At 37.9% G+C, this 22169-nt stretch overlaps 1 protein-coding gene across 4 annotated transcripts; it reads right to left on the bottom strand.

The window, feature by feature from the left end:
* Window positions 1–1178: 1178 nt before the first annotated feature.
* Window positions 1179–20344, bottom strand: LOC137294942 (ribonuclease Oy-like). Of its 4 annotated transcripts, none has more exons than XM_067826161.1 (10): window positions 20278–20344; window positions 14973–15048; window positions 14308–14392; window positions 13577–13629; window positions 12439–12511; window positions 12027–12094; window positions 10121–10234; window positions 8978–9026; window positions 7553–7624; window positions 1179–5909 (listed from the first exon to the last, which is right to left on the bottom strand). In XM_067826161.1, exons 2-10 carry the CDS (start codon window positions 15017–15019, stop codon window positions 5742–5744), a joined length of 729 nt encoding a protein of 242 aa, XP_067682262.1. In that variant the 5' UTR covers window positions 15020–15048; window positions 20278–20344; the 3' UTR covers window positions 1179–5741. The 4 variants fall into 4 exon arrangements, with proteins under 4 accessions (XP_067682262.1, XP_067682260.1, XP_067682263.1 ...); XM_067826159.1 differs by lacking the exon at window positions 20278–20344 and adding an exon at window positions 18299–18412; XM_067826162.1 differs by lacking the exon at window positions 20278–20344 and adding an exon at window positions 18287–18390.
* Between the last annotated feature and the right edge of the window lie 1825 nt (window positions 20345–22169).

Here is a 22169-nt window from a genome sequence, read left to right as displayed (position 1 = left end):
CCAACTTAGAAATTTTCTACCTCCAGTTGTATTCGTCAAGGCTGTATCCTCAGCCCTGTTCTGTTCATTTGTTTCATAAATGAATTAGTACACGAATTGTATGACAGATGTAGCCATGGTACATTTGTAACCAAAGATATACTTGATCTTATACTGCTCTATTCGCGGATGTTGTTCTATTCTCTTTCACTGTTGTAAATTTGCAGAGGCAGTCAAATGTCCTACATTCGTTTTATTTAAAATGGGGACTCCAATTAAATTTGGACTGGCTTCTAAAGCTATTTTCCTGTGTACAGACTGTTTTATAACAACACATACTTCTCTTTTACGACAGCATGTAATATCCTCGATTTGGGGGTATGCATCGGAAATATGAGGCCTTCCATATCAAGAAAAAGGTATTTTAAACGATTCCTGTGTGCTGAGAAATATGCATCGAATATGGCAATATTACGTGAAATTGACCGTACCGTTATGTTTGTTGTAAGCAGGTATAGAGCTGTTTATTTTTTTTTTTATCAAAAGGTTTGAATGGGTGTAAACTGATACCCACATTCAAAGCAATTTCTGAGCACATATTTTGCATAAATCATTGTGTTGAAAAACACATAACATAACTAAATATGGACAAATATGGTCCATCTTACTAGATGGATTTAAAGAAAACAAAACTCAAACACAAAATTATCCAGCCAGCAGTCAGATGATAATCTTCACTGAAAGCTCCCTTCACAAAGTGCTTGTTGAAGTACAGAATCTGGGCTGGTGTTGTTGTATAACCTCATCATATTTCAAGAAGCGCGTATGATAAATTATGTGTTTTTATAACCCTCAATATTGGAAAGCTATGTTGCTCAACTGATATAACATATAATGAAGATAGAAAATCGAAACAATATTATGGTTAAAACTGGATCAGGAAATGGTAAATGAAACCTTATAACCAAGACGACTATTGTTAATCAATTACTGTTGTTAAACAGTTACATTGATAAGATAGCCTTGTTGGGCGGACCAGAGATGCCATGCTTCTCTCCTCTTGCTTCTGAACCAGTAAGGCAGTGGGGAATCGAAACCGGACCTTCATCGTGACGAGCAAGCACATTAACCACCAGGCTACCATAGTGCCCCTCATTGCAAGACTTGAACAAACAACACAGTCATACACAAGAACAATGTAAGAGTCAAAAATATTTATTTTCAAAATATAGTACTAAATAGCTCAATAAATAAGTATCCAAACCCTGAAGATAGACCACTGCATAGTAACATCAGTGATGTACGACCATCAATTCCATACGCTGGGAAGGGAACTGTGGTGGTGTATGCAGGTTAGCTATTTCCAAGCAATGGGTGATAAAACAGATACGTTGTTTAACTGAATGTGATTAGACCATGTTTTACAACAAGCACCTGAGTAGGATAAACATATTTACTCATCCTACAAAGACTTTTTAAGTAGATGGTTGCACATTTTCTCAACAACCTGAAGCATAAACGTTTCTCTCAAGATTTTAGTTGGAAAATTCAGCTGCCTTTTTGAAAACAAATTCTCCCCACTTCTTTCCAAATTATCAACCTGGAGGTCCTTATGGTTTGTGGTTTGTGGAGTTTCACGTAGGACCATGGAATGCATAGTGGACAACTAGGCAGCAGAGAGACTAGTTCCCTTATAGGAACGAATACACAATGCCATTTACAAAGTGGTCAGATGTAATATATATCATACTTGGGATTACACTTTATTAGTAAAGATTCAATTAAAATACATTGCTAGGATGGGTCCCATCAGGGATTCAGACCCACACTATCAGAGTCAGGCACCTGACCCATTCAGCCACAGTAACTCCCACTTTTATTTCCAGAGCACTTATACATGGTATCACAGTAGAGAATCATCCCAATAGTTGTAACCAGTTGCCTTACATCTGGAACTGGTACCTACATGGCTGCAACCATCACTATCAATGTGTACCAGTCTTGAATTTGACCTCAGCAATAGCTACATGTCATTGCAACCCATGTCATGTCAATACTGAAAATAAGATGTCTCACAATTTACAAAACATACGGATGTCTAAACATTTACTGAAAACAAAGACCTCACACAATTTATTCAACCTAAAGATGTCTCAAAAATCACTGAACATAAAGATGTCTTACAATTAACTGCACATGAAGATGTCTGAAAATTTACAGAACATATAAATGTCTCACAAGTTAGTGAATGTAAATATGTCTTACCATCTACTGTCTGTAAAGATGTCTCTGAACGTAAGGATGTCTCACAATTTACTGAACATACAGATCTCTCTCAATTTACTGAACGTAAGCATGTCTCACAATTTACTCAACATAAAGATGTCTCAAAATATAATGAACGTAAAGATGTTTAATTATTTACTGAATGTAAGATGTCTCACAAGTTACTGAATATAAAGATGTCTCACAATTTCTGAACATAAGACTTCTCACATTTTTCTGAACATGGAGATATCCCCCACACACACCTGCTCCACAAAGACATCAACAACAAACACATGATAACATACAGGCGGTAACAGGAAATACACAAAACTAGCCTTCACCAAAACGTGAGTTCACAAAATAGTATCTGATTATGACATCTAACCCAGTCACCATTACTAATTCACCAATCATGTAACCTGCAACATAAATATCCCATACGTTTGAGCAGGCCACCAGAAAATCAGTACTGAGTGTGTGAACGTTTATACAGTAGGGTTGGTAATGTCAAATCAAACAACACTTAATAACTTACGATGTCTGTGATCAAAGCATACACTGTAAATAAATTTTTATTGCATATTCCTGAGAACATTTTGACATGGAAGTTCACATTCAGCCTCAGCTAAATGTGTTTGCAAAATTTTGGCTTAGAGTAACATACAAAAGTAAATATGAAAATACAGGATTAAAGCATAAATAGGTTTAAATCGTAAATAAGATTAAATTAGAATGCAGATTACAAGCAGGTCATTACATAACTATCTTGTAGCACTTTAAGCAAGAAAAAGTACATGGACTCTTGTGGTCTACAAAAAGTGTATTATTTTTACATACCAAAGGCCTTTTTGTCACTTATAATATCAATGCAGAAAATTCGAAGTTTTGATTTTAGCCAGTAAATGATAAAGACAAAGATTTTAAGTTCATATCTGGTTGGAAAGACACAATGTTCAAAGTAACAAGCCAATGATCAAGGTTCTTTTATGACACAGAAGCCACTTGTCAAGACAACATGAAAAGTTGAGCGCCATATCAAATACAACTCTGATGCTAGAGAGCTTTCCTCCCTACACAAACTCTCCGGAAATCATGTGTTAGCTTCATAACCGTAATGTAACAATCTTTTCATTTGTGCATCAAACTCATGCATATTGTCAGGCAGCAAACATTAATTAATATCTGTACAGTTGCATCCAGACAAATTCTTTCAAGCGGATATTTATTTCAAGCTCAATCTTTAATTCAATGACTTTCTAGCATTAAGTAACAATGGGTCTTGGGCGTATATAGTTGCTCAGCGCCTTCACATGTAACTTTACATTGCTATATATTTCGGCCATATAGCCAGGTATCATTTCAGAATAAACATATGATACACCTGACAATCCCAAATGCCATTCTCAATCTTTTCACAACTATACATCTACCATACACTTGCTGATAAAACTCTATTCCTTCTGATGTAAGATATTTCTTCTTAATATCAGAATGCATTCAGTTTTGACTTTGCTAACTTTTTATAAAAAGAGTAACAGTATATGTTGTGTGGTCATTAGAGGGCATTATTACCAAGTGAACAATTCCTAGACACAATAACGGTAAAGAAGAGATGAATCTCCAACTTAGTCACTTACATGGCAAAGGAAATATTCTGTTAACAACACAACAATGACCATATCGTGATGCCTGATCTTAACTTACACCATGTTGTATTCATGCACAGTAGTGATGCTGCCATACAAGGTATGCTGCCTTTTACGGAGGAGTGAGTATGGCTTTGTTCTGCAATATTCTAGCAAATTCAAGGTTGTGGACACCAGATATGGGTTTCACTCCTTGTACCCACATTGTGAATCAAACCCAGCCCTTCGGAGTGATGAGTTGACACTTTAACCACTAGGCTACACAATTTATGTATGTACATGAGTGTTGCACTGTCTAGGCTACACCATTTATGTATGTACATGAGTGTTGCACTGTCTTGTTTCCTTGTGTGTCCCTCTAGGTTTGTTTTTGTTTTAGTGGCATGGTAGCCAAGAGGTTAAAGCCAATCCCCATCCATGATGTTGCTGGAAAATATGACACGGGAGTAAAACCATACTCACTCAAAACTGAATTAGATTCAATCAGGGCTCTGGTATAGTGGCATAAGACAAAACAACCCTGGCATCTTGTTAAAAACAACATAGATGGTTAGCAAAATTGAAATATACGACTACACCTCTCTGAAACCATGATAACAGTCCTTCCTTGTTGAAAGTTCAACAATGTCAGATATGGAAAGTTTGTAACATAGGTAGACACACCTTACAGAATGTAAATATTGTTGGCGTGATCACCGAGAACCTGAAATGTTCATGCCAACTTCCTGAGATTAAGGACTGTCAACCGGACGTGAGTTTTACACTGGTTTCAGCAATATTCAAGCAATCTCACAGCAGGGGACAGCTGAAACAGGCTTCATGCGTGCCCATGTGAGCAATCAAACCTGGGTCTCCTATGGGGCAAGTGATTGCTTCATCCATTAGGCTACCTAACCAGACCCTAACCAGACATGAATTAGTTCTCAATGATTCAATAATTCATTTTGTAACAGCTATACTTCCATGTACACATACCTTCTATAATATGTTCCAGATTGACTTGTCTATTTAAGAATGAAAAGTTACTTTGTACTTGAATTGATTTCACCAGACAGGATGGAAACCACATGATTAATTCATTATGGCCTCAATGCAGAAAAAAAAGAGTTAAAGAGTGGACACTTTAACTATTTGACTAACCCATTTCCTAAACAACAACAAGAAGAGGCGGATATACATGTGTGTAGCACCTTGAAATGAATTCACAACAAAAATATATTTTACTGTGCCCTGTAACAGAAAACATTTATTTATTATTCTAAAAAACACCCAAACATTTCGTTTATTTCCTAGTTACATCAACACTCTGTCAACAAATAAACATGACTGAATCTCCCCAGTGAGTGAGTGAGTTTAGTATTACTCCTATTTTTAGCAATATTCTGGCAATATCAATATTTGTGGGGAATCAGCAGTGGGCCTCACATTCTGAACCCATGAGGAAAATCAACATCCACAAGAGGAAATATTCAAAATGCCTCACAGAATAAATTGCACTTTTGAGGGGAATCACAAAATCAGAAATACTGAAATATCTACTCCTGATAAAACAGTTATCAGAAACTTCTCATCCTTCAAGACTTCAGCAGTATATTTATTTATAAATTAATACTCCTCAAAAGAAGTTAAAGAATAAATGATTCTTCTATATTACAATGAGTCATCTGTCATGCCACGAAAATATATCAACTATAATAACATCAGAACCTCAATTTCCTCAACTTCTTTTGAGTAGTATTACTGATAGTGAAATAGCTAAGACCATAACAAATATCAAGTGGGTTTTTTTTCAAGTATAATACTTTATGCTGAAACTTACAAAAATAAATTATTTTCTAAAATGTAGATTTAATTCCTTTTCGTAGAACTTGAGGAAGGGAGAGGATAGAGGTAGGTTACTTCCGAAGCTCGGCACTCTTCAGGCTCAGTGGCTTGCTCTTTGGATCCACAATCCATTAGCTTAAAGGACTTGTCAAAACACAGCTCAATCTGGAGGAAAAACTGCCTCTTTGTTGCCTGGAGAACAGTAATGAAACTTGCTGAACACTTTGATGATCTCAGACAATATTTTGATTGTTAATTCAGTGTTTGGGGATGATGTTGTATAGTATAGCATGCGCTAACATAGGGGTAATTTTGTTTTTATCATGTTTATTGAAACTATATTTATTCAATATTTCAAATCATTGTTGCACCACTTCCATGATTACATCTCTTAAACACTCAAACATGAAATTTGTTAAATTTGTTGTGGTTCTCCATCTTTATAGAAAAGATCAACTTTATCGCTTCAATATCAATTTCTTTATTTTAACTGACAGAAACAGTATTTCTAAATAATACTTAAGTTGATATTGATAAATTCTGTCCTTTCTGTATAATGATAGAAAAATATTTAAGCTTAAATGATACTTGCACTGAAATTCTTCCAACAATCACGCAATGACAAATAATTTCTGTCTTTGAAGGTTTTTAATCAACACTGGCAAACATTTCATGCCTTATACATATCTCAGTGCAAATTTCATTTGAATGACTGAAATTTGTAAATCTGAATGACTGAAGATTCATTCAGTGACTGGGAGACAATCCACGCAGAGGGTTCATGTTGATGCAACATCATGTGTTACTTGATACTGTGTTTAATGACACTATAACACATGAGAGATGGAATACATTCATCACACTCGTCTGTGTCTTTGCTGTAGTAACCAGCCATTTTTTTCTGTCTGCCCAGGGAGAAAGTTTGTACATTTTTCTTATCAGCTATCAGGTTACATTCTATAGTAGTCCTCAATTTTGTGAAGCCATTCAAATGAGAACAGTGACCTGATCAAACGGGACTCTACTCAAGCTCAACACAAAGTCACACTCTGTTCAGATCCAGGGTTGAAAAGGCCACTATATATAGGCTTGACAGAAACCAGTGGACATTCTTACCACAGGAAATGACTACTGACATGGGCAAATGATTCTTAATGCAAGCATAAATGTTGCATCTCAAATCTTCATGCATTCGCTTCCTATGCGGTCACTCAAGTCATAGCTTCCCACATACCTCTGTTCTAGTACAGCCCTTTCTTAGTGGGAGTGTTCGAGATTTGTGATTGTTTGCAATCAGATTTTGTTGTGCAATCAGTGATGTTTTTTCAAAAGTGATCACATGCAAAGCCTGGATAATTTCCATATGCTTTAGGGAAAACTAGAGCCTCTTCCCCTAAATGATGTGCAATGATTTCTTCTGGACAGAAATCAGTCATGCAACGGCAGATCTATGACATCTCCATCGCTCTCTTGTAAGTTAGGGACTTGCCATTACCAGTTTCAGTCCCAACAAAAGATCTTGTCCATTGGTTCCTGCACTCTCTATTGCTATTTTCTGAATGTTAGTTAAACATGAAACACCAAATCTATCCTTCACATGTAGATCAACTAACACCATGGCGGCCACCATATTGGATACATGTCAATATAACATGTGTTCTCATTAGATATAAAGAAGGGAGATAATTTGTGTTATGATATTTTGTCGCTAGGGTATTTTACAAGCGATCAGGAAGTATGGCCATATTAGAACAGAGGTTATGTGGGAAGATACGACTTGAGTTACCTCTATGGGATGAGAATGATCTCCAATTGGTCAACTTAACAACATGTACCTTTTGGTATGTGCACTGCAACACTGGAGTTGATCCAAAGTATTTCTCCAACAAATTGCGGACTTCTGTTGCCTGCAAGGTAACATAGAATATGAGACCATGAACTCATTCAATATTGGTTTACATGCTTCATTATTATAACTTTAAACTACCAAGAATACTCTTCAATTCTAAACATGTGAAACATGTTATAATTATGAAACAACCATATATAAGGTTACCATTTTTAACACTGAGTGATATCCATAAAACATGTATTGAGTAAAGTGTATACTAGTATCTGACTTTTCTGGAAATACATGTTTCCATCTAAACAGAATACAGAGGTGCAGCCATTTGTCCAGACATTATTTCATTCAGCCATGAAAACTAAGTACAGACACCAGTAAAATCTAGTAAAGGTCCTCCTCAGTCACGTAAATGCTACTACTTATGGTCTGTATTCAAAACATTCAGGTCAGGGGGCAGCCTAGTGGGTAAAGCATTCACTCATCACACTGAAGACCTGGGTTCGATTCCCTTATTTTTGATGTCCCCTGTCATCATATTGATCGAATATTACTAACGACAATGTAAAACTAAACTCACTCACTCACTCACTCATATAGCATGAGTACAAGAGCAGGTGGGGTAGCCTAGTGGGTAAAGCAATCACTTATCAGGGTGATGACTTGGGTTCAATTCATGACATGGGTACATTAATTCCTACTCATTTCTAGTGTACCCCAGCATGATATTTCTGTGACATTACAATAACCTTACTCACTCATGCATGTACATAACACTAAACAAACTGACAATATTTTGACACCCATGTTCAGGCCCTTGACTAAATTATGGCTGGCACAGACTGATGTAACATAAAACATATTGTGTATATAGAAGGGATCAACAGACATCATCAAGGATGGTAAAGGTGGGTAGGGGAGGGAGATACATGTAATACCCCAGTCTTGAATTAACTTGGCTGTTACACAGTAATGTGAAAGGTGGCTGAAAATAATGGGGTTTGCCCTTTTGCCGTCACTTCCACATCAAACGACTCCAACCTCCAATTCCATCCCTCACGCCCAGCTAACCCCTCCCTCCAGTTCAATCCACTTGCTCCAGACCTATCCTCTCCCTCCAGAGCTACTCCTCCCTCGATCCACCCCCTCCCTCCAGATCTACCCCATATTTAGCTGACACAACCTCTAGGTTACTAGGTATTGTTAGACTCAGTAGTGGAGTGTAACAAAAAGTACTGAGACTAAGTTTACTTAGACTGGAGCTTCACCCTACCTCAATACCATCCCCTCCCTCCAGCCCCAAACCCTCCCTTCAGCTCCACACCCATCTTCCAGCTCATCCTCTCCCTCCTGCTTCTCTCCACCCCATCCTCCAACCCTGATCCCCCAGTGACTGTTAAGGTGATGAGAGACTCACATTGTAGCCTGTGTCCTTTGAAGGGACGACATCAAAAATCTTCAGCACCCTGCAACAGGTGAAAGTACTAGTTAGCTTTGAGAAATACCGTAATCAATATCAGAAGCACTCATGGTAATGTAATGATGACAGGTTAATGACAATGCTTTAAAGAAACATTCCATATGAAAATGAGAAACAAACAAGGAATATTCTTCATATATTTTGCAGTTAAAAATACATTCCCTACAACAATTTGAAACCAGCATCTTCAGAAGATGACATACCCCACCAGCCCCAACATATTTGAAAGCACAAATTATCTGACAGTTACTTGATGCTTTTGTAGACTAAGTTTGAATTGTTTCCATGGAAATCATGAAAAATATAATTGCCATATATCTGTAAACAGCAAAAGGAACCACTTCAAGATCTGTCTCATGTATCTGCCAAGATCTGTTGAAAGATATGTAATGGTTTTTGAGTTGTGCTCCGGAAAGGAAGCCCATCCCTCCATTTTAGGACTAAGTCTGAATTGTTTCCATGGAAACCAGGAAAAATAAAATGCCCAAACCTTGTAAATAGCAAAGGCACGTTTTCAAGTTATGCTCCGGACAATGCTTCCATTATATCCCCCTGCATTACCTGCCGAGGGGATTACAAAATACCCACTGAGTACATTTTACATGTACATACAGAATGTTCAGTTATGCTGGTGCGTGCGTGCGTGCGTGCGTGCGTGCGTGCGTGCGTGCGTGCGTGCGTGCGTGCGTGCGTGCGTGCGTGCGTGCGTGCGTGCGTGCGTGCGTGCGTCCGTCCGTCCGTCCGTCAGTCCGTCAGTCCGTCAGTCAGGTAGGTTTTCCATGTGACGAGCCAACACTTTACTGCATTGTTTGTAATGGGGATAGGAAATAAAGTGACCATTTTCACCACCATAACACACTGTAATCATGAAGGTGCCAGAAAGTGCACAGTGGAAAAACCTGTCCCTCTTTTCTAAATTGTTGTAATGAGAGAAAACAGACATGTTACATTTATGGCTGTTTCAAACATTTCAAGATAAGATGAAGAATTTATTACTGTTAAAGATTATGTTCCCATGTATGCAAATTGGGATCATTTGTCAGGTCATGGATCAGCTAAGAGTGGTTAATCATTACTTACTGTTGTAATTTGAGCTTGGTGTTGAGTTGAAGGGCTGTAGAAAAGTAGTGTAATTCATTGTCAGTGGCTGGCAGACTGGTGGCACAGGTGCCATGTTTCTCCCATTCATGCGACCTGCAGCACAAGCAGGCATTGTCAAGGATTTTACTACACTTCCATCAATCATGAATACTGGAAAAATCTTACTAAGAAAGAATGCATGGGGAGATAGCTCCCTCTAATTGCTTGCCATGAAAGGCTGCCTACAGTACCACAACATCACAGCAAATGAATGAACATGGTTTTATGCCACTTTTAGCAATATTCACGCAATATGATGGCAGGAGACACCAGAAATGGGCTTCACACATTCTACTCATGTGGGGATTTGAACCTGGGTCTTCAGCAAGATGAGCAGACACTTTAAATAGGCTATCTCACTGACCCCCAATGACATTACACAATGTCAGCAAATGTGTAGAAATTGCACCAATGCAAGTATACTTTAAAGGTCACATGCAACCAAAAAATTGAACATAATTAAAACACATTTATCACTTATTCATGACATATAATATACACTGCTGCTTTTATAAAAACAAATAAAGAAAATTATAAGCGTACAATCGCGATTCAAAAGTGCAATATTTTGTACTTGGGTTTACTTCCCCTGAAACGAAGCCCTCGGGAGACCGAACCCAGTCATAGTGGGTGGCTATGCACTCAAGTGTAACGACGGCTTCCGATTAGCTGGTTCATTTGCTGATATGCTGAGGGTTCATTGTGTGTACAGAAAGATGATCTATTTGATGGGCATTTTAGAAGTATAGCCAGTCACAAGAAAGTAAGATTCTTTATGGATAACAACTTCTTTTTGTGTACTTGATGCGTCGTTTCTGTATGGATTCATATACTGTTGTCAAACAAAATCATATACACTAAAAGAAGTCGTTATCCATGAAGAATGTATATAGAGATGTTGGGTTTGGAAAATACACGTTCTCTGAATTTGCGCTCGATCCAATCAAAAATCATCTCAGTAGAGATGGTAAACTACTGCGTGGCTGGAATCTGTCATTCGTCCAAGTACAAAGCAGGGCTTGAAACTGTCAAGAGTTTGCACCATTTTCCGTCAGATCCAGTCATCCGAAAAAAATGAATATAGTTTGTTTGCAACCCATAGACATAAAAACATGTTATGTGTATCACACGTGCCTAATTACATAATGTAGCAGACACAGGACTCGGGTGCACGAGCCATAAATCAACTTATTTTCTTTATGTCGTATAGTCTGATAGGTGTTAAGTTCAAATTGCATGTGGTCAATGATTGAAGCTGTGTATTGCATGTTGTCTTAAGCAGACAGGCAGACAGACACATAGGTGTGAATAAACCAAACACTGAGTTTTCTCTGTGGCAGAGACTGCTTACCACAATCAACAAGTTTTTGTACGTAACGAGTAGATTATTTACTTGTTTGTGTACACAACCAACATTAGACTACTGCTCACGACCTCAGACACTGGACATGCATACTGTTTCAAGCTCCGCGAACATATTCACTGCGCATGCGTTATGGACGCAGTGCAGCACAGCTGTTGAAACCAGTTTTTCCCCCAGCGCTGGGGGGAATTTAGTGAAACGTTTTTTTTCATTGCGTTTTTTTCAACTTTATAGGTTGAATTGGCATTTTTGATGATTTGTTTCAGTAAGTGCATACCGAAAGGTACCAGAATCTGCAAAGTTGTGTTTTACGTTGCATGTGACCTTTAAAGGGGCAGACTTGGTGATCATTCCTTGTATCATACAAATATTCAATAATCCCAGAAATGTCCATTCATTAGCACATCAAGATGACAGAATGACCCTTATCATTTGAATGTTAGTAAGAACTTACAATGTTATAGTCCACATAACTATACTTACCAAAAGTCGTCCTTGGGTGTATCAATGAACAAGTTGGGCCATTGTGCAGTCAGATTGGACTCCAATGACTAAAATAAAGAATGGAATAAAAGATAACAACAAAAAATATTTTTTACAAAGTAACAAATATTGCTGAATAATGAAGTCATGTAACAACCTCACAATAAAAATGTTCAAGACTGGAATTATAATCTTTCAAAAGTCCTTACCATGCTATCAAATGATATGAGAGGCTGGTTTCCTTGATGCAAGTATACACAGTTCAAACTTTCTGGAGTGTTCTGGACAGAACTTGAATTTAGAATATTTTCAGTACATATAAATGTAAGCAGATGCGCTATTAGCGGCTAATATGAATCAAAAGAAACTAATCATGCACTGATAGATTCCAGGCTATTCTTGGACCACGCACTTTGATGGCATCATAATTGAATGGCCAGGAGCTGTTGCAGTCACTGGGCTCGTTACCACTGTGGCTGTTGGGCCTATAGAAAGAAACAATGTGCACTGTCATTTTACATATTACTTATAACCACGTTAAGGAGGCTGGAAACAAAATATCAAATCGTATCATTCTGTAGAAAAATGTGTCCCAAATGTGATTATGTAATAAAATTAGGTCACCACGGCCTTGTGGTACCATCTGTACAAAGTAATATGTCAATAAAGGTTCTCTTAAAAGTAAATTGTTCACTTTTATTATTCACCATGTGATTTTCTGCAAAGATACTTCATTATTGATATTACTGATATGAAACTAAGCAGGAAAATCTATTTTCAAGGCACTATGTAGGATTTGACATAGTAATAAACTTCTAAAATATACTTCGAAAAATATTGATTCATGCATGAAAATTTTTTTAATAATGACAAGATTTTTTTTATAAAATGATTTTCATGTAAATTCACACTAGATTAATACTAAAAAATAAAGCAATTTTGTTACATGAGGGTGTTGACATTATCTCCAATTAAAACACCATTCTAATTAAATTCAAAACGGGGAGGTAACTCTTGCCAGGTTTACAGCAGGATAATATACATACGGTTGTTATTTAAGTGGAGTCAATGTGTAAATGGCCCATGTCACCCTAAAACTGTAAAACCAACCAACCAACAACAGCAGCAGGATAAATGCTGGTGTGGCCTTTCTTTGTTAGTGTTCAATAATTAAAATACTATGGAAAGTGCCACAATGGAAGAAGTATGATAAAAAGCAAGAAAAAGGAAAACAACTGCATAGCATAAAGATACATGCTCTTACTGCTACATCCCATGGCATAAGGTATGTGCACAAAGCTATCCAACCTCTTTAAACAATCACAATACTAATCTTGACACTTGACCTGTGTAACATTAGTTCAAACTCTAATCTTACAGTGATCACATCTCCTTTTTAGGTTGTTTGTTGGGTTTATTAGTAACACTTAATTCTTTATTTAAATCTCTATCTGACTATTATTGGTTATTAATCATCTCCTTTACTTCAACTTATGTACTTTTTGATTTAATGGCCACCGACATGGAACCTTGTTTCCTTGGGAACTTACCATAAACCATGAATAGTCCATCCAGTCACCTCTTCCGGAATGGCACATTTATGCTGTATTACAACAATAGACATATTCATGACGGCTTAAATGACAAATTAATCTACAAACATTTTCTGAAAATTACCAACAGAGGCAAAACATGACTAGTTTACAGAAAGACACTTTTGCCATTTTCCACACATACATGACATTAGGTTATTCTTGCAGTAAAAGTGTTCACTCATCAGGTGCAACGATGTGGTTCATTTCCCCACACAGGTACAATGTGTGACAAAAATTTCTGGTGATGACAAGAATTTATGGAAGATCAACTTTCTTTTTGACAAGGACGATGTTTCAGTATACCTGGTAGATTCTAATACAACTAAACATCCTCCAAAACAGTACTAGAATCTACACGCAATGTCGCCATTCATGATTGTGAAAATAAAGAAGTTGATCATCCATGAAGTCTTGTCATCTCTATCATGTCTATACCACAAACTTCCAGAATGCCACTCAAACGAATCAACAATTTCCCTATAGCACACCCTAAGCTGGAATAATGCTAACAGTGGCATAAAACCTCCCTCGCTCACTCAAACTCTCACTCATTCACTCAATTTATTCAATAGAATAACCAAGGTCTCCTCAACTGACATAAACTAAAATAATTTACGGACACAATCACATCATTTACTTTAAATAGAAATTAAACAATGTTCACACATGGACATATTGCCACTTACCTCTGAAGATGCATCAATGCATACAGAAGGAGCCCACTGTTGGGAAAATGCAAAGAAGTCAAACTCACTCCTTGCACTTACAATGCTGAAAGTCAAGGAAACAGAGTTAAGCAAATAATATCTTAACAGCTAAAAAAGAATGAAATAGAGTCAGAATTAAAAAAAGTACTTGATGGATATACATAGAACAATTAAATGTTTCTCTGACAAAATGGATCCTATAAATTCTTACACATCAGGCTTTCTAATTTCAATTTTCAAACAAACAGATTTCTCAATTACTGCTGACTCCTTTTATAATTCATTCATAAGCTCTATATCATAATTATATCAACGATCAATAAGATATATTTTCAGTCAAGAAAACCATACATAACTGAACATATTTGTTACATCTATTCTCAGCAGCAAAGAATGGGCATGATGAAAATAAAAACATCATATATTAAAAAACAGATATAATTCCAAATGGATTATACAAAGGAACATGGTGAACAAGAACCCCAAACACACATAAAGGTATAATCATTATTAACAATAATTAAAGGAATTAACCAACATTTTCACATCTGAATATTCATGAATTTCAGTACTCCATGTTCAACATTTTGATCCTAAGGTAACCATAGTAACTGAGAAACATTATGATGTTGATGTAAACATACACTATGACAAGACAGCTCACAAACAGTAACATTGCGTTTCTCAGCATCTTCTTTGCTGGATGTCTCTGCCTGATACCTGCAATATCAAATGAGTGTCATGAAACTGGTAGTAAACATGTCTGCATAGTTATTATGATGAGGGAATAGAGAGCAGTGATATCACATAAATGAAAATAGCTTTGTTGGACATGGTCACTGCTAGAAACCTTTGAAAATTTCCCACTAGATCACAGGACCTGTGAACTGACAATAATTCTTAGTTTTGTTTGTACTTCACTGGTCCAAAATAACATTTGTATATTTTGGGTAACAATCAATACACTATTCACTGGCCGCCAGGACAAGTGCAAACTTGTCAAGGGATTCAACTGTGTGTAAACGTCTAGTTTCCATCCTGGTTGAACTTGACTGGAATTTGGGACATAGCACCAATACCAGCTATTAAGTGTCATGTAGCCGATTTGACCTTCCTGGTCATCAACAATAAAATTCCACCTCTCACAATGCTACTACTTACTTTAGTCAAGACAATCTGATCAATAATCAAGATTCCTGTTGCAATATGGGCAATATCTCAAAAGCACAGATCACATGAGCACAAAAAATGAAAAATAAAAAGATTTGTAAAAAATCTGTGTCAGATGTCTACTGCACCTGACGGAAACCTGCACAGAAGACCCGTATCAGTTTGTGGACGGAAGGTGGCTTCTATAAAATGATGCTAACTGGATTAAACACTGACTTTTCTGTCAAAATTTACCTTCATGATTCAAGCCTAATTTAGCAAGGGTGGAAGCTTTACTTATATAGGTCAGTTAACTACTTTCAGTAGAAAATGAAGTCTTTGTTCTAGTCCTTATGAACCCTGAAATGAACTTGTTGTCCATGGATCTGTGATGCTCACATGTACATTAGTCTGACTGAGTCCCTGAATCAGATTATTTTCCCCACTGCCTGCAAAGCTAAAGCTCTAAATGACACAAGTCAAGACTTCCACAGCTCCCACCCTTTCAGTGTAAATGGGTGTATTTGTTACTATCAAAATTATATATATTCATAGACTGAGCATTAGTCTAAGGTGTATACATATACAGGCTCTGATGTTTGAGAATGCTTGTTTATACATCACATGATTTGGTTACTTGCTCGTGACAAGGGTATCAGTTGCATATCATTTAGGGTATCTGTAACAGCTTATTTTGAGCAAATGCATCACATGCTTCTTGTCCCTTCAACATACAGGTAATAGACATTTAAAAGAAGATCCATGATCAAACACTGTGTGTCATGAAAAGCATCCCTTTCCAACCTTAGGGTTAGGGACCCTTTCCTGACACAACTTTAGAGGCAAACAACACTTTCCAATCGGCAGGGTTTAAAGTTAGACCTTACCTTAGGGCAGTGTAATCTGATTATCATTGTTTAAGTGCACTACTCCCCACTTGGCTATTGTGGACTTTATCTGGCATAGCCCATGCTGTGGTGCACTTATCACACTAAAGTGCTAGTGAGCTCTTGCATTGTCTTGCTATATAGCAGTAATTGCTCCATCTTCCTTCGCTGCCAGTCTATTATCCTTAGAGTTTAGGGGTAGTGCCCGGTACCTATCCTGATTCTTGAGGGGTTGATGCATATTTAGAGACAAACAACTCTTTATGATACTTAAGGTGAGGGTATGCCACTCTCTCCGATCCTTGGTGTTACCTTTTTACAAAGTTGACAGTTACATAAAAAGTAAGGGTCACTGTATTCTACGACTTACACCCTATCACTGTGAACTTAACCCCATTGAAAATGTATGGGGTATTGTCAAAGGAGATGTTGCCAGGTCAAACACAACTTTTAGAATATGTGACGTAGAGGTTTTGGTTAAGGAATCCCTTAACAAAATCACAACTGAAACTTAGCAAAACTGTGTCAACAATTTAGCTAACGTCATTGAACAAGGTTACTGGTCTCAGGATGGCTTATAACAGGCAACTGTGGCACCACTTCATCTCTTTAAGTCATGACTATGACACTATGGCCAAAAGGTCTCCCGGAATAGATTTGGAGATGTACCCCACCATGACTGGCTGTTCCGTTTCTGCGGTTTCACTCTACCACAACAGAAAACAACTTGAGCATTTTCAATGATGATAGTTTCTTAAACAACTTTTTTGGTGGAATCCGGAAAATGTTCAAATATAAGGAAGATGTTGGGTATTAGTAAATGATAAACATGTGTACTATTTATATTTATGAGGCAATTTATGTTTGATACAATGATAAAATTTGCAACTCATCAGTCCATTTCTGACTCAAACGGACTGACCTGGACAGATTTCAGCCCATAATCCCTGGTTTTGTTTTTTTATGGAAAACCTACCTTAAACACATATTCGTAACTCTAAGCCCTCACCCTAAGAAATAGTCATAATAAACAATGTGGCGATTACGGCGGAACTCTTACTGGGTCTGATTCCGATTCTCAGGGTTAGGGACCCTTTAGCGACCTTACACGTCTTTAGAGGCAAACAACTCTCTCCCATCCATAGGGTTTAGTGTTAGACCTTACCTTACAGCAGAGTAATCCAGAATTGCTAAGTGCATTACTCCTCACTTGGCTTGAGTGCACCTTTCAGGGCTGTCTTGTGATATCACAGTAATTGTGCCACCTCCCTTCACTGACAGTCTCTGATTTAGCGGAAGGGTTTCATACCCATTCCAATCCTGCGTGACATAATCCCTGTTCTTTATCATTCCATGCCTGTAAGAGCTCCATCCATAACCCGTGCTTGAAATGTATTCTATTGATCAGGATTGTTTTGGGGGTTTAGGGTAAGATTTGGCGTTTAGGTTTTGGCTTTTTATGAGAAAAAAAAAAACATATTTAGTAGAATGATTGAAGACAATGTCAGTAGTTACGAGCGGAAATATTTCCCCTAACATAATGTTAAATCTAAACAATAAACCCTAAGCCCTCGAAATAATCATAATTAATAGAATTCTCTTACCGGATCCGTTTCCGATCATTTCTGGGACCTTTGGGTCGAAAAAAAGAACCTTTTCGATCCGTAGGCCTTAAAGACACACCTTACCTTAGAGCAATGTAATCCGATAATATTCCGGTTAAGTGCACTACTCCCACACATTTACATATAATGCTGCAAGTCCTACACGTGCGACCAATCCTCGAGGCTCGAATCCCTGAAAATGATTGATGGGTCCCCAAATCGGCTGTCTCAGTGACTGGTCTGTCAGTGTCAGACATCAAAAGCGTAAAATCTAACTGAGCTGTTAGTGTTAAATCTTCTGAAACCAAGAGTACTTACGGAAATACTTACAATGCACACAGCTATCCCCTATGAAATTCCTGAGACTCTTCTGTATGCTTTGTTTAGTCAATATGTAGTTGTAACACTGCCTCTGATCAGCTGACAATGACTCTTTCAACCGTTCACACTGTGCGTACGAGTGGAAATTTCAAGGGAAGTAACTCCAAATTATCTTCAACATAGCTAACTCCACAAATGTACAATTCAATGGAGCAATAGATCGAATCTCATTCCAGTTCAAAGGCAACCTCAAATTGTTTGTTTTACCTCTTCAGTGATAATGTCTCCTCTTTTGTGAATTGCATTTAGCATAGGTGAACTGTATTAGGTGTAGGAAGCCGAAATGTACCAAGGTGGGTGTTGTATTGACATTATATTATTGTGTCAGTCATCGACCATGCCAAAATGCAAAACGTCAAGGCAACATTAAATCTGATTTCTTACTAGGAGATGTAAAAGAAGAGTGACGAGTCACTCGATACAAGATGAAATTATTTTTGTGTCTCAACTATCACAAATGGACCTGTATATATTGGACTATGTATTATCAGGGAGAATCGAAGACGTAGATAGTCCTTGGCATTAGTCATGGATTGTGCGCAGAGAAGTATTAGGTGTAAACTCCGAAGCAAATATAACTTTAATATTAACATTTTATCTATTTGTGAATTTGAATCACACACAATATTTTTCTCTTTTGTTTGGAGAATTAATGCAGATCAAAGGAGTTCCAATACTTTTCGAGTCAAAATTGAAATAAACAATTCTGATAGCTCTTGTCTTAGTTACTAGTTTATATTTTCATAAAATGCCTGGTCATTTGTAAATTCCATTCTAGTGATACACTGCAGTTTTAAAGAGAAAGACAATCAAGTGTCCCATTGTTTTACGCAGAACAGACTACAACGTCATAAGCTACCCTACTCTCTCTAAGACAGTGTAACACTCATGTACATACATCCATGGTGTAGCCTAGTGGCCAAAGCGTTGACACATCACACCGAGGGCCCGAGTTCGATTCCCCAAATGGGTACAATGTGTGAGGCCCATTTCTGGTGTCCTCTGATGTACTATTGCTGAAATATTGCTAAAAGCGGCGTAAAACCACATACATTCATTAACACCCCTGGTAAGTGTATTGTTGTCTGCACAGTTGGAGAAGAATTGTATAAAGTTGCATATCTCATTGTTTAATATGGCTTTTTATTCAGTTGCCCATACACCTTTTGTATCACAGTCACTTTTGTCTTTTGGTTTATGTTACCAAAACATGCAAATACAATGACTGACTGAGTGAGTGAGTGAGTTGGGGTTTTGCGCTAGTATAGTCAAATCACCACAGGGAAGAACAAAAATATTTGGTAAGTGAAAAAAATCGAGCCAGGATCGCAGGCGTGAGTAGACCACGCTTTGACCATGAGACCACCACAACGCACAACTGCCCCCACCCCTATGTGTAGGATGACCGCCACACACAATATAGACATGTCCCGATAATTTAATACTAGAGTTGTAACGTCGAGATAGAAAGGCATGGACAGATATAAAGTATAACAAACTCAGAGCAATATGACTACATACGAATATGAACACAGCGTGTATAGGCAATAACAAACTGAAATGTATTTCCCAGACAAAAACTAATGTAAAAACGTCATCTAACCAATGTTTGTACCTGATACCCATGGAGTCCCTGGATGAGTGTGAAAACGTTACATCCTATGTTCATATATACTATTCATGACCCATTTTAGACAAGACGTTTGCACTCGTATTAAATTCATGACGCATTAATTTCATGATTTACGGTATGCAGTTTCGCTACATGAAACGAAAGCAATTTTGAAAATGTAGTTCAAGCACCCAATTAATGTACAGAGCAGCTCGTATTTACTCAGGTACGTATTCAAAACACTATTTATGTCTAAATAAATACAATGTATTGTATAACAATGCAATCTGTGATCTTTTGAAGATATATACATTACCTTGACAGCTGTAATTGCGCCGTGACAAGTAATGTTACGTGATGTTAACGCGATGGAGATGATCTGTATTGACGCGATGTACTTAGGTCACGTTTTCCCTGTGCAAAACCGAAGGTGTCCAATGGCCAGCAGTCGTGTATCACCACATCCTTATTCACATTTTCCTGGTATGAACCAGTATGTTTGACAAGCGGAAGTAGCAGTGGCATGGTTGTTGTAGTGCACGTGAAATGTACAATTCATGTAGTTGCTTGGTGAGGAAGTTATTCCACCTCTGCAAATATTCATGCGGAGGTCTGTATGGTATCTGTATGGTAACAAACTGAAATACGCCTCATCCAGCTGTCAGACTGACCAACGCCTCACCCACATCCGGTCGACGCATCAGCCACGTCCTCTTGGACTGATCAACGTCTCAATCACCTCCGTTGATCAGTCGGACATGAGGTGTGTGAAGCGTTGATACGTTCGACAGTACATGGGTGAGATGTTGCCAAGTGTGATAGGACGTGCAGTGGGTGAGATGTTGTTAAGTCTGACAGGACGTGGGGGAGACTTTCATAAGTCCGCCCTGACATAGATGAGGCGTTGATAGGTCTGTCAGGATCACGAATGACACGTTTACAAGTCCGTCGTGACATGGTGAGACGTTGGTAAGTCTGAAAGGACATTGGCGAGGCCTTGATACGTTCGACAGGAAATGGATGAGACGTTAAGTCTGACGGGACGTGGCTGAGATGCTGATAAGACCCACCCCTACCTGTATACGATTACGCATCACGCGTCTGACAACTGAGGACTGAAATATAATGAAAGTCGAGTTGACCACGTGCCTTTTTATAATGATAGTGTAGCGCAAGTTCGTTACAAAACTAGGTAGTTTTGCATATTTTCCTCACAACCAGCGCTTTCTGTGCAATCGAATAAACACAAGAACAATATAACCAAACGGATCTCACCTATCACTGCTGCGACCACCCTCGATATGTATTTCAGTGGAGTAGAGAGTATCCACTGTACTCGATTATACAGAGTATGATAGTCACGATCCCATCAAACATTCATGGCTAGGCGTATTGTAAAATATCCGACTAATAAAAGCGATGACTGGAACAGTTTGTATAAGGTGTATAAGGAATATACATAGCATACAGGTGTAAATGTATACAAATATGCATTAGGGAAGGTGGTTTTATATCGCCTGCAGCAATACTCTGGCAATATCACTGTGGGAAATAACGTAAGGTGGGTTCACATATAATACCTTTTAACAGAATGGAATGGGAGCCTTCGGCGAGACAAACCAACGTTCATATTACTATGCTGAATTAGTTGGCTATCCATCTATCAGCCTATGGAATCCTAAAAGGGACATTGTTGTGTTGTCGCATTGGACAACATTGCGTTGTCGCCCTCACAAACACAACCAAGAAGTGTCAAATGTAATCAAAGCACGACAACGCGACAATGCCCCTTCTAGGATTCCATACCAGTCAATCCGCGGTTTAAGACAAAGTAAATTTACAAGAGTTAAATTGTGACTTTTATTAACATTGAGACACTCGTATGGAGACACAGCGAGGCATTTCGACAACAATATTGCACAATACAGTTACATAGCAAATTGTTTATGAGTAAAACTATACAACATGTATTAAAACAAAATTTCAAACAATGTCATGCATTGTTTAAACAATCGGCCATTGCTGCAATTCGCAATGGCCGCCGAGACGCTGCGGACATAGGTGGCCGCGCAACCGATGAATTTGGATCCCGGTTCGTCTCGATTACCCTTTTAAACTTTACAGCACCGTTGCTGGCTGATTTCACTGCCGCTTTCTCGACCTACTGTACTTCGGGCTTTCCTTCCTCTTGAACCTGACGCCGCCTGA

The sequence above is a fragment of the Haliotis asinina genome, chromosome 8 (assembly GCF_037392515.1).
Source record: "Haliotis asinina isolate JCU_RB_2024 chromosome 8, JCU_Hal_asi_v2, whole genome shotgun sequence".
NCBI classification, from domain to species: Eukaryota; Metazoa; Mollusca; class Gastropoda; order Lepetellida; family Haliotidae; genus Haliotis; species Haliotis asinina.
The sequence above is the reverse complement of the archived record's forward strand: the minus strand, read 5'-3'. Positions and strand labels throughout refer to the sequence as shown.

Bases quoted from the DNA above. Each gene is read 5' to 3' on its own strand.
- LOC137294942 (XM_067826161.1), bottom strand. From the start codon at position 15,019: ATGCTGAGAAACGCAATGTTACTGTTTGTGAGCTGTCTTGTCATAGT. The intron at 13,630-14,307 runs GTAAGTGGCAAT...GTTGTAATACAG, and splicing joins GCATTGATGCATCTTCAGAG to CATAAATGTGCCATTCCGGA. The intron at 12,512-13,576 runs GTAAGTTCCCAA...TTCTTTCTATAG, and splicing joins TGGACTATTCATGGTTTATG to GCCCAACAGCCACAGTGGTA.